This window comes from Brienomyrus brachyistius, chromosome 6 (assembly GCF_023856365.1).
Source record: "Brienomyrus brachyistius isolate T26 chromosome 6, BBRACH_0.4, whole genome shotgun sequence".
Taxonomy (NCBI): Eukaryota; Metazoa; Chordata; class Actinopteri; order Osteoglossiformes; family Mormyridae; genus Brienomyrus; species Brienomyrus brachyistius.
The window spans coordinates 5386661-5404086 of record NC_064538.1 but is presented as its reverse complement, the minus strand read 5'-3'; the positions used below and the strand labels follow the sequence as shown (position 1 = coordinate 5404086).

The window sequence follows — 17426 nt, the reverse complement described above, 5'->3', positions numbered from 1 at the left end:
TTCAGAAACACGAGAAAGGAGGTTCACATGGCAAATGGCCGCATCACGTTCAAGTGTCTTTTGCTCTCTTGCTTTGCAGGAGTGTCACCACAGCTGGCAGATGTGCAACGGCGATGGCGATGAAAGGGAATGCAGGGATATGCTGAGCGAGAATGACACACGCCGTAACATCAGTCAGCCGAAGGAGCTGGTGGTGGGGTTCTGAGGAGAGGAAGAGGATGTGGTGCAGTTACACGAGTACCCAGGGATCCACATTAACAGGAGGTTCTATCAGTCCATACTGGCAACATTTATTATGTTATTGTTCTGCATTAAAACATAAGATGTCCCATATATTCATATACACTTCATAATTTCATACCTACCGGTTTGCAGTTCTCATTGTGTGGGATCTCAAATTGCAGTGGAATCTGTATTTCATCGGGGAGGGGGGGTCCTATACTTCTTCAGATTGAAAGTGGCAACCACAGATGAAGACATCATCAAAAAGGATTCAGGATGACTAAATTAATTGGCCAGGAGGGCTGACCTTGGAAGTTGCCAAATAGAGGGTAAAGGCAAAAGTACCAGCCAAAGTAAGCAATGTTGTCTGTCGCTTTCACATTGCTGTACTGTACCTTTAAGCTCCATTAGCCATCGGCTCATCCCACTGCATTATGCCAAGAAACAGTACCGGAGTTCCTTTCTGCCAAAACCCACGGCTGGGTGGTGTGCAGCTTAGTGGGTTAGCGAGCAGTGCCCATCTATCTCCAAAATGTCTATATCGCTACATATTTCTATAGCTCGGAAATAAGTATCAATTCACTCCTCATTTAAACGCCAAAATGTGTTTAACTCTGAAACTCGTTGGGAGCCTCAGCCGTCATAGAGAAATCAGATTAAATACGATCAAATTTGCAGATGTGGTACGATATTGCGAAGGGAAGCCTCTGGGAGATATCAGAGGAGAGGACCGATTTCTCAGTGCCTATGAAGAGAGATGAACAAATTACCTCAGACGTGGCATGAGAACAGCAACGGGAAAAAAAATCAACAAAGACCGAACGCTTGATAAATACACTGGTTTTCCAAAACATGAACTCCTGTTTTACTATATAATTATTCCACAGAGCAAAGCCTGGCTTATGCATATACATGAACTTCCAAGAGAACAATACACCCTGGAGAAACACATGCCCACAAAGAAGTCAGCAGACACATAAAACTGTGGATATTAAAACTGGGCCCCTGTGACACGTCTCAGAGACAGAGGGAGAAGCCCGACCGTTAGCTCAGTTCTGAAATTCAAACGGCCGTTACGGAGAATGAGGCTGAGACAGATCTCATTCCGGTTACACTCGGGGATTGAGATTTTCCCTAAGCGAAAGTCGGGCACTGCTCCTTGGGAATGTATTAATAAGAGCAGAAAGGAAGAAGACATCCATCCCTGTCGGAAGGGATCTAGGGAAGGGTGGCCCCAGCTCGTGTCTCACGCATGCCCATGTGATTGAGGCGGACTGCCGCTGCAAATCACTGCAGAGCATCAGCCAAACGAAGCCCACAGAAGCACTTAACCAAAGCCGCCCGTATAAAAAATCACAGGTAAAGCAACATGCAAGAAAGGTAAACTGTCAAGCGAGGTCAACAGAAAGAATGTTCCCTTAAAAAAATCAATCAAAAGTAATTTTGCTAAAGAAAATCAGAGAAAGCGTAAGACATCAGCTTCCAGGCAGCAACAATGATTCATGCATTATTAATCTAAAGCACTAAAGGGAATCAGCATTTTCATTCTGTAAATGATGACACATTAATAAAGGTAGCAACAGAACATTTAATGAGCCAATCCTCTTATGGTGGCTGGAATTCAAGACAAGGAGCAAGAATTTCCCTACAAGCCCCTATCCAGATATATTTAAGGAATATTGAATAATGATTTCAAGAAAAAAAAAACTCTGTTTACTTGAAGAGGCCTCTGAGTCTTTTTTTCTCGAGAGAAGAAAGAGGTGAGAATTCCAGATATTCAAAGCTATGAGGCTGGAACATAACTAGAAGACATTTAGAAGAGCACCTGGCTTGTGTTTGCAAATACCTGAAAACTGACTTTAGCAACATCATTTGGACTAAATACTGGGGCTCCTGTCTGACTAAAGCGGCAGGATGATGGAAGCATAGAAATGAATGGACAGTCTCTGCAGGTCTGTGTGTGTTGCATATGCTCCCCTATGTTGCATGGATTCATGCATTGATATATGTGCATGTGTGTTTGATAAATATATAACAAAAATGCAGGAGTGAATGTAAGCAAGAAATGTTGGGATATATACAAAATGTACAGTGAAATTCAACAACTCGCTGTAAGGTTAGCATTCAGATTCAATAACTGTTGGAACTTATAAAGGGAAGCTGATCTTTGCTCACACATAAACATTTCATTAACTCTGACATTTTATCTTCAAGTTTCTATGTTCACTTTTGTTTAACTGTATTTATTGATGGGTTTACTTGTGAATAGCATTCAGAGCTAGCAGGTGGATAATACGGAAGTCCTTGGCTAATTGAAACAATTCCCAGAAGGCGAGGAGAAAATACTTTGCCTACAGGACAATTCCCACATGACAGCTACCTGGCCAATCAGCTACTGCCTGGTGAGTTCTAAAGTGTTTACAGGGGCGGTGTGATAATCTGCAATAAATGTCACCCAAGGCTGCTGCACCCCACTCCTTCCACCAAGAGCAGGTGAAGCATGAACAACACAAGCTGGCCCAATGCGGCAATGTACCAAGTAGAGCTCAGCAGTATTAAAATAGGAAAAAGAATCCTTAATATCTTCTATACCACAGGGAAATCATTCCAGGCTGGTTACGGAGTGCAGTTACTGAGGGAAAGAGGAAAATAGACACATAAAAGTGATGATTATGCCTCTGGCAGTTTTTCCTGTTCCCACCCTCTAACATAATCATCATTCCAGGTTCTCATCTCGAGATGTTTTTCACAAATGAATCACCACACTTTTCTTCTTTCCGCCTTAGGAAATTCATCATCAATCATTCCACAAATTCCCCATATTACAAAGAGGAAGCGAGTTTGTTCTTTCTTATTAATTGAACCACTACCTAGATTGTCCAGAGCTAATATGCTAATGTTATCAATGCTTTGATTCCAACACTAGGAAGATATCCTTTGTCATGTGAACAAATCACTGACTGTGCTGATTAGAGTACTGTAATGACAGTTCTCCTTGCAGCTTCATTAGCATGTCCTGCATATATCTAGAAAATGGCATCTAAAATTGAATTGCAGGATAAGAGAGGGGCAATAAAACGCGAGACCCTTTTTCACCTTACATACATCGTAAGGTGTAATTAGACAGGCATAATTAATTTTCCACCAACTGAAGTCACTGTCTGAGAGCATTCTGATGTTCCTTCTCACCTCACCTTCATGAGAGACGCAGCTTTTGGTGAGGGTGGAGTGCAGCGTCTACCAGAAACTCGGGAGCAGTTGGGGTTAATGGCCTCACCCAACGGTTGTATGATCACTCTACAAATCCTTAATATACTGAGCGACACACTACCAAAGAAAATCTATACATCACGCCACTACCAAAGAAAATCTACACATCACGCCACTACCAAAGACGATGTACACATAACGCCACTACCAAAGATGATGTACACATCACGCCACTACCAAAGAAAATCTACACATTACTCCACTACCAAAGAAACTCTACACATCACGCCACTACCTAAAGAAAATCTACACATCACGCCACTACCAAAAAAAAATCTACACATCACGCCACTACCAAAGACGATGTACACATAACGCCACTACCAAAGATGATGTACACATCACGCCACTACCAAAGACAATGTACACATCACGCCACTACCAAAGAAAATCTACACATCACACCACTACCAAAGATGATGTACACATCACACCACTACCAAAGACGATGTAGACATCACGCCACTACCAAAGATGATGTACACATAACGCCACTACCAAAGATGATGTACACATCACGCCACTACCAAAGACGATGTACACATCACACCACTACCAAAGAAAATCTACACATCACACCACTACCAAAGACGATGTACACATAACGCCACTACCAAAGACGATGTACACATCACGCCACTACCAAAGAAAATCTACACATCACACCACTACCAAAGACGATGTATACATCACGCCACTACCAAAGACGATGTACACATCACGCCACTACCAAAGAAAATCTACACATCACACCACTACCAAAGACGATGTATACATCACGCCACTACCAAAGACGATGTACACATAACGCCACTACCAAAGACGATGTACACATAACACCACTACAAAAGACGATGGACACATCACGCCACTACCAAAGACGATGTACACATCACACCACTACCAAAGACTGGGTACTACTTGCATCAAGAACGCTAAAATGTTCAATTTCTACTTCTTTTGTGTGCCAAAAGTCAGAATTAGAACAAAAATATTTTCATTTATAAACACTAACATATAACGAACTAATGGCTGAACTATGCAATGTATACATATCTTAGTATAGCAAGCATGTATTAATAATGAATTTGCTGTGTAATCTTCCCATTGATTATAGTTTCCATTTTTGTAGGATGTTCACTAATCTGGGATAAGAATTTAGTGTTCCTTATGAGCTCTCTGCTTTTAATTTAATTAGAATAGCGGTCAGTCTTGTTTAGTTGCACAATTTTGATTATTAGTGGCTTTTTGTCCTTGTAATGCTAATTTGACTAAAAGAACAAGGCTAATCATGTGTACTGGATAATAAACAATATTTTAAGTTCTGATAGTAAATAAAAGATGCGGTTCCCATTTAAGTTAAAATTAAAGCTCGGAGATGACTTTCTATAAATAATTAACCATTTGTTCCCAAATGATCCTAATGTGCTAAATAACAGGTTTGGGTCTCGTCGCAGGCTCCGTTGCGCATAATGCTGACGCGCCGCTTGCGGAGTAACATGCGGACCTTTGCGACTGCGCGCGTCACTCGGCGCTTCCGCAGTCTTGCCCCGCCTACAGGTCCGGCACCGGAAGCGGCCGCTAGCGCCGAGTGCAAATGGCATGTTAGGTTGCGGCGGAATCACGCGGGACCGAAATAGCGGCTTATTGGCACTGTAGCTTACGCAAAGTTTGAAAATGATACATTTTTAAGGTGTTTTATATAAACGTATGGGAGATATGGTGTACTTTTGTTTCCAGTCAGTAAAATCTTATTGCATGTAGTTATTGCTATACTCCATATTGAATATTTATTTAACAAAATAGGTGGATTCGCGAGTCAAATTATAGTTGCGTGAAGTACGATGCCTTTGATAAGTCTCAGAGGGGTTGCAGTGGACTTTCCTTTCCCTCCATATCCATGTCAAGAGTATTATATGAGAAAAGTAATTGAATGTCTACAGGATGTAAGTGGTCTTGTTTAACCATTTACAGCTTTTTTTGTATTATCAAAGTCGCTGTTCATATGAAGATTATTAGGTTGTATGGTAAAGACGCAGCTAGCAACTGAAATGAATTTCTTCACTGTTTATTTCACCGTACTCGTCTTATTTGCCGGGAAGGTTTATTTGCCAATCGGATAACTCACAAGTGCACGAGTGCAATTTCATTGGTGCGGGCTCCTGAATGACATTTCAGATGGCCAATCGTTAAGTCTGTTCTGTCCGTCTTGAGCATCTAAAGTGTTCAAACTTGGTCGTTTTATACAGTTGATTTTTGTTCCGTTGTATAAGTAAGTTTTATTACGCTGAAAGTCTCCGTGCAAGATCTTTTTATGAGAACAACAAGTGTTCTGTCAAACTATAATTTATACTGCACTACACTGTTAAACAGTTTTGAATTACATTGCAGGTACAGTAAGGTTTCCAATACAAAAGGGAATTCTCACAGGTTTTCTCACACAACTCCTTGGTGTATGAGTCTGTGTTCCTTAAAGGACTGACATCCCATCCAGGGTGTCCCCTACCTTGTTCTCTGTGCTGCTAGGGACAGACTCCAGGCACACCACACATTTGTACTGCATTAGAGGTTTTGGAAGATGGATGGATGTTTGAATGACACAGGATACCATTTCTGAGTAAAACATTGATGCACCTGTTTGACCTAGATCTTGGCTTTGCTGTTTTTGCAGAAGGTCAATGGTGTTCTGGAGAGCCCTACTGGCACAGGGAAGACACTGTGCCTGCTTTGTGCCACACTGGCCTGGAGAGATCACTTCAAGGACAGTATCTCTGCCCGCAAGATCGTGGAGAGGATGGGCGGAGCTGAACTCTTCCCCGACAGGCCCATGTCATCGTGGGGTACCAGTGCTACGGACGGGGAGACACCAGGTGAGGGTATTACTAATATAGATTGTGCAATGCATCTGAGTGGGGTGGGGGTTTCAAGGCAGGAATTGGGGACATAGTCATTGAAACACACACGTATTACTGAAGTATGACTACAGAACAATTCAGGCTATTACTAATAAAGGTTTATCAGTCTGCTTTAAAGGATTGATATGTAATTTTTTTTGTAATTGTACATCACTGCAATGTTAATCCCCCCAGCTCTGTGATTTAGATGTCAGTATACTTTTTAGCCATTAGCCTTTTCTGAGTGGTCATGCAGCCCTCTCATACTGTATGCAGGACTTAAAGCACCACGGCTATAATATATTTGTAAATGTGCAGTTTTGCTAACGCTACGTTGTTTCTTTAGCTCTTATCCATTTCAGGTAGTTTTCTGAAATGCTTTGGCTTAAATCACTGCATCGCTGTTGTATCACTTGACACAGTGTTCTTTCTCTGTAACCTCTTGTAGCAGCTGGTGAGGTCACAGCTACCGGTCGCATTAAAAGCTTTGGTTATTTTACAGCTTATTATACCGACATTCCGAAGATCATTTATGCCTCCAGGACTCATTCGCAGCTAACCCAGGTTGTTAATGAGCTGAAGAACACCTCGTACAGGTAGGCTTTCCTATTTCTCAGTCTCTTTTCTTGGTCCTACTGGCACTTTTAAAGGACATTTTTTTTTGCAACGTCTAAGTTCTATTGAACCCGAATGGGGCGCAGTGGGTAGCACTGAGCTCTCCCGTCGCTAAGATTGGTTGGTTCTAATCCCGCCTGGCTCAGTGCATAGAGTCACACTGCAATTCAATCGCATGCAATTAGGGGAACTAGCATGTTCATGTTTGTGTCCCGTGAAGGACATTGATCCCATCTCCCGCCCTTTTTCCCCATGCTGCCTGAAATAGACCTCCCCCCCCCCTCAAATTAGGGGGTGTATTTCCGCTGATTCATGACATTGCTTTTATAATTAGATTTAACAGGTGAAGTAATTTTATGGTGGAACGCTTGATTGTATCGGGAGAGAAGAACATTCTTCTTCATGGTGTCATCAGCACAGTCGGTCTGTAGGTGTGACGATATGCTTCTGCTCAGCAGTCACCCAGATACAGTCCTGTGCAATGTTACTGAGGCCAGAGCTTCCCACTATTGACATTCACTTATTTAATTTGATGCATAATTGCCTTCTTTTATATCGTGTTACTCATCTTGTTTGTTTTATGTTTTAGCCTGCTGTACAGACAATGTGTTCCGTTTGTCCTGGTGCTTATTTAACAGTAGGAAAGCGTCTCATGCAATCTGCACCACAAACATCTTTGTGTTCCTTCATTCTCAGGCCCAGAGTGTGTGTCCTGGGGTCCAGAGAGCAGCTGTGCATCAACCCCGATGTGATGAAACAGGAGAGCAACCACATCAAGGTAAGCAGTCAAGTCCGGGCTTCCATGCCACGCTGAGACGTGGTTCCGAACTCTCGGGCTGCTCTGGCCTTTCCTTTGATCCGGAAGGCTGAACCTGAGGCTGGTTCCAGCATCTCAATTTCATGACAAGAACCCAGTAATTCATGCAATAAAATGGTTTGCCCCCGAATTTTCATTGGTTATTGTATAAAATGAATGAGTGTATACAGGTTTCCCCTGCTATACGAAACTAGAACTCTTCTCTGAAACCTTTCTTAAGCCGAAGTGAAGAATCAATTACCATTTTATATGGGGAAAGATTTTTGAGCATTCCCAGACCGAAAAAATAACCCACCGAATAACGCCAGAAACTTAAAATAACGCTAACATGTAGTAAAAGCAGGAATGGTATGATATACAGCCTTTCTTTTTCTAGGGCAATTAAGTAAATTGAGGCCACGTTTGTCGATTGTGTAACACCAAGCCCAAATTAAATCTGACCATAAACACTCGCGCAGCAGATGACTCCCTGAGTTGTAGCCGTTTGTGGGACGCATAGTTCAGAATATATAAATCCTCTGGGGATGATTTGTTTTTAAAAAGCAGTCTCATCATTTTCTGCATGCGTATGGTGTGACATTTAATGCTGCCTCAGGTGTGGAAAGTGGGGGCCGCTGGCATTGTTTCTGTTTCATTGTTCGGTCTAACTGCCCCTAGTTGTGGACTGTGCTGACGTTGTATTTAGTTTGTGGTGATTTGTCTTGTGGTGCCGTAAGCAGAACTGTCACCTCCCACCTCTGAGGTCAAAATGCGTGTAATTGGGTGAATTGGCATCTCTGAATTACCTGTAGTGTGTGATTCTGTGTGCATGCCCTGTGATGGACTGGCATGCAGTTCAGGGTGCCTCCCTGCTCTATGACCTATGCTGCCTGGGATTGGCTCCAGGCCCCCATGTTAACCTGTACTGGACAAGTGGTTGGAAGATGGATGGATAAGTTATGTGAATTTCCCCTCAGGGATTAATGAAGTTTATCTACTCTATCTCAAGGCCCGCTGTGGCTGACCTTTAGGCTGAGTTTGTACCGGTTACATGTTGGTTAATTCCTGTGGTTCTAGAAGCAGAGCATTTTGATAAGGTGGTCGGTTCCAATCCCAGGCAGCACAGTTAAATTGTAACCCCTCCTTTTACCCCAAGTCACTTTGGATAAATGTGGCAGTTAAATGATGAATATAAATGTTGTCTGTTACTCTGCACATTCGGTTGTTTACCAAGCATGGTGCCGAACAAGCATCACTTAAATAATATATCATGTGGCTGGTGTGTGGGTTCCCAATTAATGGAGTCTTTTGTCGTTCTCAGGTGCACATGTGTCGAGCGAAGATCTCCTCGCACTCCTGCATCTTCTACAACAACGTTGAAGGTACAGAAGAGACCGTACATTGCTTTTGAACGAATCCAGTCAGTTATGCAGTTCCTTCACCTTATATTGGCACTAGCTTTTCAAAAGGCTTACTCTTTATTTACTAGTTTTAGTTAGCTTGGTTCTTTTAGAAATGAGGCAGTACAGGCTTTATCCAGGAACTTGACAGCATACCATTAACTCTCGCGCGTCTTTGTTGATGCATCAAGCCATTTGACTTTCTCTGCTTACGCTTTTCCAAAGTGGCAAATTCCAAAAAAAAAAAATCGCTTCAAAGGCCTGTATCACCATTAGTATTTCATTAATTCTGAATTTGTGGGTCTGCCGTTGTTGAGTCGAGAGTGATGACAGGTGACTCCCAGGTCACCTGGAGATCCTCACTGATGCATGAGTTGATGTTTTGCGTTAGAGAAATGCCTTTGTGCCATTCTGAATGCCTTTGGCTGTGCTGGGGGATTTTTCAGCATGTAAATTTGATGCAAAAATTAAAAATTAATCTCACACAGATGGAGCTTTTTGTGGACTTTAAATGGACTTTTGTAGACGGCTGTCGCAGTCTATACTGTGACGTATCCCTGGGGATTAGGGGGTTGTGCTCTGTGTTTTCCCGAAGACCCTGTCCACATCCTGGATTAATTGTCCCCGTGTTACTAATATCTCAAAGCAGTGGGATTGAAAAGCAGTGTGAGGGTTTTTGGAGGTGCATGACGTCTGGCTTATTCGCTAGTTTTTATCGTGAAATTCGAATGATTGCGTGCTGCGCTCTCCATATTCTGACTGTTATTCTGTTCCAGAGAAATGCACTGACAAGGAGCTTGCGAACACAATTCTGGATGTGGAAGATCTTGTCAAAGCTGGAAACAAACAAAGGTCGGTTGCTTTCCCCTATCTGCTCCGGACTGAGAGCTCCTCCAAGAAACGATGCTTTTGAATGATGCTCTTAACATCCTGTCCCAAGGCTTTTAAACCACCCCCCTCCCCCCAGTCTAGACCATCAGGCACTCCTGCACGCATTCCTCTGTCAATAAGATGACCCATGTATATTTTAGTATTTTTTTTATTATTATTATTTCAGGGTTATTCCTGATCTCTCAGGGTGCTGGATTAGGATTTAACGGCAGGACTCAAGTTATTAACATGATTTTATTTTTTAATTTCCTGAGGCCTTCCTGGGGCCTTTATTCAAGTCAGAAATAACATCAAGGGAATTGTGTGGATGCTTGTGACAGCGCTGCCCCCCCCCCCCCCCCCCCCCCCCCACAAAAGTCATGTGTTATGCGTGCGTGTGTTGAATGACAGGTCAGCTGTCCTTATTAATTCAGCAGTTAACTCATTAACATGCCCCCTCTGTTTTATTTTGCCTGGTGATTTATGTTAAACCCCCACTGCGTGATGAATAAACATCAGTCAGGATCTACCGCGTGTATCATATGGTTTAGTGTTTAAATGACTTGTTCATCTGCGTAAAGAGAGGGCGTGCATACTGCCGTACAAAGGCAAAATGGCGTAACTGCGTGCTTTATCAAAATTCAGCTATGCTCCGTTTCAACTCACGACAAATTGTTTTAATTTTTTAGAAAGGAGTGTGAAAATGATAGTAATTACAAAATGCACACTAAAACCAAGGAAAAACATTTCTTTTCTCAGTTTCAGTGTCAGAGTTTGCACTTTTTGCTACCTGCTGCTACATAACACATTTCTATTTGTTACATAGTTTATTTGTTGCAAGGACCCAATGCTGTACATTTGTGTACAGAAAGTTTGTGTTCAGTATTATGTACAGATAGTCTCATCATTCTATTCATGTTACAAAGTCTATATCCCATATTTGTATTCTGTTGTTACGTTGTTGCTGCTATATAATGTACAGTGTATTCATGTATATACTTTGTGTCTGCCCTCCTGTCATGTGATGTGCACTTTGTGCTAATCTGTACTTTACCCCTGTCATTGTATACATACAGCCCCCTATGTGTCTTATATTGCACCGTGGTCCGGGGGAACAATGTCTCGTACCACTGGATACTTATGTATGGCTGGTGCAGCAATTAAGTTCCATTTGACTTGATTTGACAGTAGTTACCGTGTTATACCTTTAGGGGGCAGTATAGTCAACCTGGTTGATGTTCCTTAGCATTATGTTCCAACACTTATACCTTAAGAATGAAGATCTGTTTGGTTAGTTTGGTATGTCCATGTTTGCTTAGCTAATATTCCCTGTGTTCTGTAGTAGCCTTTCTAGGGAATCGTTATTCCTGGTATTGGAATTATAGGGGTCTGGGTTATGGGATGAGCCTAATGCTGGTAACCTTCATTCCCCAAAATCTCTCTCTTTCTCCTTAAGTGCTTTATGTGTAAAAATAGACGTTGTTTTAATTGTTCCCAGGTGTGCCAGAGTACTTCACAGAGCACCGTAGGCAGTAGTTTTATAAATAAGCCTGCCTTCTAATGCTGCTCCCTGAGGTTTTGTATAAAAGTTTCCCTTAGAACAAGATTATACCTTGATAAATGAACTGAAACTGAAAAAAAGTGTTTGTTTTGGAATACTGATTTTGCATGTGTGTTTGTGGGGTCACATTTTCCTGGGGATGTTGGGGTGTGGCCAGGGGCAGCTTGGCCGTTGTCGCTGATCTCTGCTCTCCTCGCCACGCAGGGTGTGTCCTTACTACCTGACTCGCTCCCTCAAACAGCAGGCCGACATCATCTTCATGCCCTACAACTACCTGCTTGATGCAAAGGTAAGAATTCGCTCCTCGCCCATGCTCACGGCCAAGAAATGAGGCCATTTTTTTTCTAAACCATAATTTATTTAATCATTCTTATTTTATTTTTGCTGCTTTTGAGTACAGCCCGTAAAAAGAGGGCATTTTTTGCAGAACACTTGAGCAGCAGTGAACTTGCAGGAGGAGAGTAATGCTGCACGTTGCAGTGAGATGAACACATTTTCATTAGTCGACCCTTCCCCATTCCCAAGTGCACTTTCGATATATTGCGTGGTCGGCATAACAAGTTAAATGGCATTTTTTTGGGAGTTCTGCAAATGGCTCAGATGACACTCAAAGAGCCTAATAACTCATAAATGCATAAAATGCATGACAGCGCTGGGATCTTCGTATCTCGCGCTTCTCGTATTGCATGCTCTTCGCTAACCAAGGGAAACAAAAGATTTTATGAGACTTTTCCAGATCGCTGGGGGCCAGTGCCCTTAACCACAGTGATGTGGAGTGGTTGACTCTACATTATACTTATTTATCAGTCACACAATCCCTGGAGTTATTGGTGGGCCTTGCTGAAGGACCCAGTGATGAAATCCCACTGCCAACGCTGGGATTCGAACCAGTGACCTTCTGTTCATAGGTGCGGTGCCCCTAATCCCCTGAGCCATACACTGTCCACGTTGGCTCCCTTTAAAATAGAGTTAATTTAGCACCTTTTATTGTGTTCTTCGGCAGAGTCGAAGAGCGCACAACATCGAGCTGAAGGGGACCGTGGTCATTTTCGACGAGGCGCACAACGTGGTAAGTGATGGGCGTGTGTTCCACTCCCCCCACGCTCAGCTTCCCCAGACAAGATGCCTGCTCCCATCCCGGGGGCCGTGTGACCTAGAAAGCGAGGGCCGCATTCATAAAGCATGTCGGCCTTGTGTTTCCTGCGTCGCCTCAGCTTGCTACTCCTGTCACATCAAAGCCTCACAGGCCTTTGTTGTCACTTCCTGCTGACTTTGCTGGTGGTCTTTTATTTATTTATTTTTTTTTAGGTCACGTGGGTCAGTGTTGAATCCGTGTGGCCACCCCCTCCCTGTTTGTGTTTTTTTTTTTATAGTCTTATTAGTTTCCCACTGGGCGTATCCCCTCCATCCTTCCATCACAAATGCACAAAGGCTTCCCCTGTCGGCGGTGTGTAATTTAGTATAGTTGAGGTTGGGGGCTCAACTCGGTAGGGAAGCCCCCACCTCCCCCCCCCCCCCCACCAGCTGCCCCCCACCCCCCAGTCACACAGCATGCATTTTGTTTAAAACACCTGGGACTTCAGCAATCATGGCCCTTTCCATTAGCTTCCTGTGTGTCTGCGCTGCCTCCTTCAGGGCCGGTGGGGGGAGGCGGCTTTTATGACCGTCCACTTAAGCGGGGAGCAGCCTGGTCCACATCTCCGTCACATTACAGGCATTGATTTTGTGTGCCGTTGGGATTAGCCTGCATCCTGCGCTGGAGTATCGACACAAATGGGGGAAGAGGTCACATGGTTTTGCCCCCCCCCCCCCCTTTAGGATGCATTCCGCTTGCTTATTTAATGCATTATTGACGTATAGCTCTTTAGAAAGGTCTTTTCACTGGGGTGTACATTGCGTGCATTGAGTTTAGTGACTATGCTGTGCTTGTCCCTTACCTCTAGACACTGTCCTCACTATGTTGCTAAGCTATCAAAGAGTCTGGTATTCCAGTGCTTCATGGCATGCACTGAAATGCCTTGTGTACATCAGTACTTTTATTTGATCTATCCAGTGAGTAACAAATGACATCTAACGGGATCAGGCAGCATCAATCCCGAGAGAGGCGCTCAAAAATATCACAGTAGACTTGTATCTAGGTACTGAAGTAGTATGTATGTATGGAATAAATATTAAATAAACTGAAGAAATGGCTGAAGTAGGAGTGTGACAGAGTGATGTGTGACGTGCAAAGCGTTTCTCTGTCCTGTAGAGCACACTGTGCATTTATGAAGTAGAGTTATTGCTCTGAATCGAGTTGTCAAATAGGCGTAGAAATGGTTCCTTAACCATTTGGTGGCTCAGTATATCTCTGGCGTTGTTTACCCAGCGAAGCCCCCTTACCTGCTCTAACTAGGAAAAGATGTGTGAAGAGTCCAGCTCCTTTGACCTCACCCCTTACGACCTGGCATCTGCCATCGAGACGGTCGACAAGGTCCTGGTGGAACAAGCGCGGGAGGCGGGGAGAGGAGACGTCACCCAGGACTTCAACGTGGAATCGCTGAACTCAGGTGTGAAAGCCACAGACGTTAAATAATTTCATCCTGAAATGATCTCGCATTTGGGAAATTCTAATCTCATCCTTTCTTCCAGAATTGAAACTGAACATATCTACAGTAGCTAAAATAAAACGTAAGTGTTACGCTCCATGTTTTTTCCACATGAAATATTTCGGACATATGTGACAGTAAAATATTCTTTTCTGTGTAACAGTGAAACTGTGTGTTGTCTCTACCAGTGCCACATATTATAAAAAAATTAAATGATAGTCATATATTATGATCGCAAACACATTCCTGGTGATTGGTTCTATACTTCTATTGCAACAAATTAGAGAACAGAAAGCGTCAAATTTATTGGTGCCGTCAAGGCACAACAAATGCCGTCAAAGGCAACAAAACATAGCTGTCAGGAATAACTGATTCCAGAATTGTGGTATAATTGATGTCTTTTTGCTTCGGCACTGAATTGAATTCATTTTATCGTACACTGCAAGTTTAGCAGTTTTTGCAATAAACTTTTACGTTTCATAGCTTATGGAGAATTTTGTCAACATTTTTGCGTTGGAGCATCACAAAAATAAATGCTAGACAGTCCCCAGTGTCACTTTGTAACGTTTGAAGTTTGCCTGCCACTGCTGCTTTTCTCCAAATGTGCAGAAATACTCCTGGATGTGGAGGCCGTCATCGATTCCTTTGAGGTGACTTCCGAAAAGGGCATCACGAAACCAGGAAGGTGGGTTTGGCTCAAACATGCCTGCGCTGCCCATCGTGCCCCCTGGTGGTCGTTTTAACGCAATGTGGCGGCTGGCACTGCATGACCTGCTGAAGGTTATCTATACATTACACTGCAACCACAATGTGATAAAAGCCTGTTATTTTGACATTGTGGAGACCATTTTTTCGATCCCCACAAGAGGAAACTCAATTTTATACAAATCTGTGACTGCAATTGTAAAACTAAAAAAGTCCTGTATTTTGTTGGGTTAATTATGGTTACGCTTAGGGCTGGGTAGGGGTTAAAGTCATCATGGTTGGGATTAGGGTTATTCCCATAGAAATGAATGGACAGTCCCCGCAAAGATATGAACACAAACGTGTGTGTGTGTGTGTGTGTGTGTGCGCGCGCGCAGGCATGCAGGCGCATATCTTCTTTTCAGCCGCTGCTTCAGTTGTGTCCTCGTTTTACCCCACTGTCTCGTCAGCTTCTCAGACTGTTAAGAAGATCGTTCCCTTATTGTTTATTGCCCACCCCCCCACCCCCCCCCCTTCTCCTGTGTGTCACGGCCTGAATTCAGAGGGGCCTCATTGATTTTGAAGTCGGAATGCATGGCTGTGCATGTGAATCATGTTGGGGCCATGGGACAGGTATTCTATCCTTGTGTCAACAGTCCCCCGACTGATCAAATCCTCACCCCACATCACCCCCCCAGTTGTAATTTTCTTTCATACAGAAATTCTCCACACAGCCCAGGTCCCCTTATACGCCCAAGACCCACTGGCTTACTGACTCTTATAATCCCAAATGACTGCTGCAGTTTTTGTTTTTGTTTTGTTTTGTTTACGCTGACCCAGATTGCTGGGTATTAATAATTAAATTCATGACTGCAGCTTCATATATGAGCTGTTCCAGAAGGCGCAGCTGACATTCAACACCAAGCCGGCCATCTTGGAGGCGCTGGAGCAGATAATCGGCTACTTGGCAGGACGTGAGTTACTCGCTCTTTCTTTTTTCACTTTCTCTGTTTCCCTTCTGCTGCTTCCGTGAGACACCTAATGATCCCTTACTCCTGTGTCTCACCCCCGTTTAACCTCCAGTCGTGAATCACATTTAAGTGTGTCATGTTTAAAGAATGTTGGCCTAGTTTCCCTCCCACGCCTGGAACAGTTGAAATGAAACTGCAGTGGAATTTGAGTACGTTTATCTTAATTAAATCTCCCGTCGAAGAGATGTGCATGCCTGCGTCTGCGTGTGTTTAAAGGTTACTGATGCTAACCAGTGCCTGTTATGAGAAACCATTTCTAGAAGTTAGAAAGCACCCTGGAGAGAGGTCATAGCAGTGAAAGACGGGAATGCAGTAAGGCTGAGCAGGAATGGAGGGAACAGGGCTTGATATCCACTGTCACATCTATCAAGACGAGTTTGTAACTTTGAAGCGGCCAAGGGTAGACAGTCGTATTTCTACACAGCCATTAATGGAAATGCCAACCATAGGTGTACATTTGTATTGTTAAGTTAACTAAGTACCATACCAAATGATCCTCTGTATCTTAGCTGCTCCAATGGTGAGATGAGCTATCAAAAGTATTCAATCAGCCATAAGTTCAACTCAGACAAACGCGGATCATCTTGCGTGTATCACAAAGTCGGACAGATATGGCTGTTATGTCTGAGTCTGATTATGACGACAGCAGCACTTTTCTGGAGATTGAGCAGTGCCTGAAAAACCTCTACCAGTGCTCTCTGTTTTACCTACAGACTTAAAATAAAGTTTTCGGTAGTATAGCAACAGGCTTACTGCAAATAGTAAATGCCTCACTCAAAACAGGGACGTTTCCGAAAGCACCGAAGGCCGGTGTCACAATACTTCGTAACTATAGACCTATTTCAAATCTTCGTTTTATAGGTAATATAACTAAAAGATTTTTTTTCCTACAGCTCAACAAATTTTCCTCCCCTGCATATTAGCTTAAACTATATAATTCTTGTTTTGTTTGATTTTTCTGCTGGCCCCTGGAGGATGGGTCTGGTTCCTCCCAAGGTTTCTTCCTCTTAGGGAGTTTTTCCTTGCCACCGTTGCCTTTGGCTTACTCACTGGGGGGTCTTTACGTGGCAGAAATGTAAAGCGCATTGAGACAATGTAATGTTGTGATAATGCGCTATATAAATAAAATTGCATTGCATTGCATTTTTTAACTCCAACGGCTGCCTTTATGGTTTACAGTCCGCCTCCCGCCAACATCGTAGAATGGTGATAGCACTTATTCAGGAAAAAGGAAGAAATGGCCGCTCTTGCCTCTTGGGCTGGTCGTGTAGGCTGGTTCCCTAGCTGGTGGGAATACACACGGATTTATTTTGCCCACTTCTATAAACCTGAGAGGATCAGTGGGTTGATAAATGGTTAAACGTCCCCCTCCCCCCGCCCCTTTTCACACAGGCCCTGGAATATTTCTGAACACTTCTGGGCTACAGAAGCTGGCAGACATCATACAGGCAAGAGACCTAGTATTTGTACAGTTAATTTGCATGTCAAACTAAAA

General features: G+C 43.2%; 1 protein-coding gene across 1 annotated transcript in view; it reads left to right on the top strand.

Annotated features, from left to right (window-relative positions):
• The first annotated feature begins 5052 nt into the window (after positions 1-5052).
• rtel1 (regulator of telomere elongation helicase 1) overlaps positions 5053-17426 on the top strand; it is a 28819-nt gene continuing 16445 nt past the window's right edge. The window contains exons 1-13 of the mRNA XM_049017991.1: positions 5053-5438; positions 6164-6362; positions 6889-6982; positions 7698-7779; positions 9119-9179; positions 9974-10049; positions 11833-11917; positions 12632-12697; positions 14024-14177; positions 14260-14298; positions 14826-14901; positions 15777-15874; positions 17324-17379. Coding sequence (XP_048873948.1) covers positions 5337-5438; positions 6164-6362; positions 6889-6982; positions 7698-7779; positions 9119-9179; positions 9974-10049; positions 11833-11917; positions 12632-12697; positions 14024-14177; positions 14260-14298; positions 14826-14901; positions 15777-15874; positions 17324-17379 — 1188 coding nt within the window. The 5' untranslated portion in view covers positions 5053-5336. The remainder of the gene's footprint in view (positions 5439-6163; positions 6363-6888; positions 6983-7697; positions 7780-9118; positions 9180-9973; positions 10050-11832; positions 11918-12631; positions 12698-14023; positions 14178-14259; positions 14299-14825; positions 14902-15776; positions 15875-17323; positions 17380-17426) is intronic.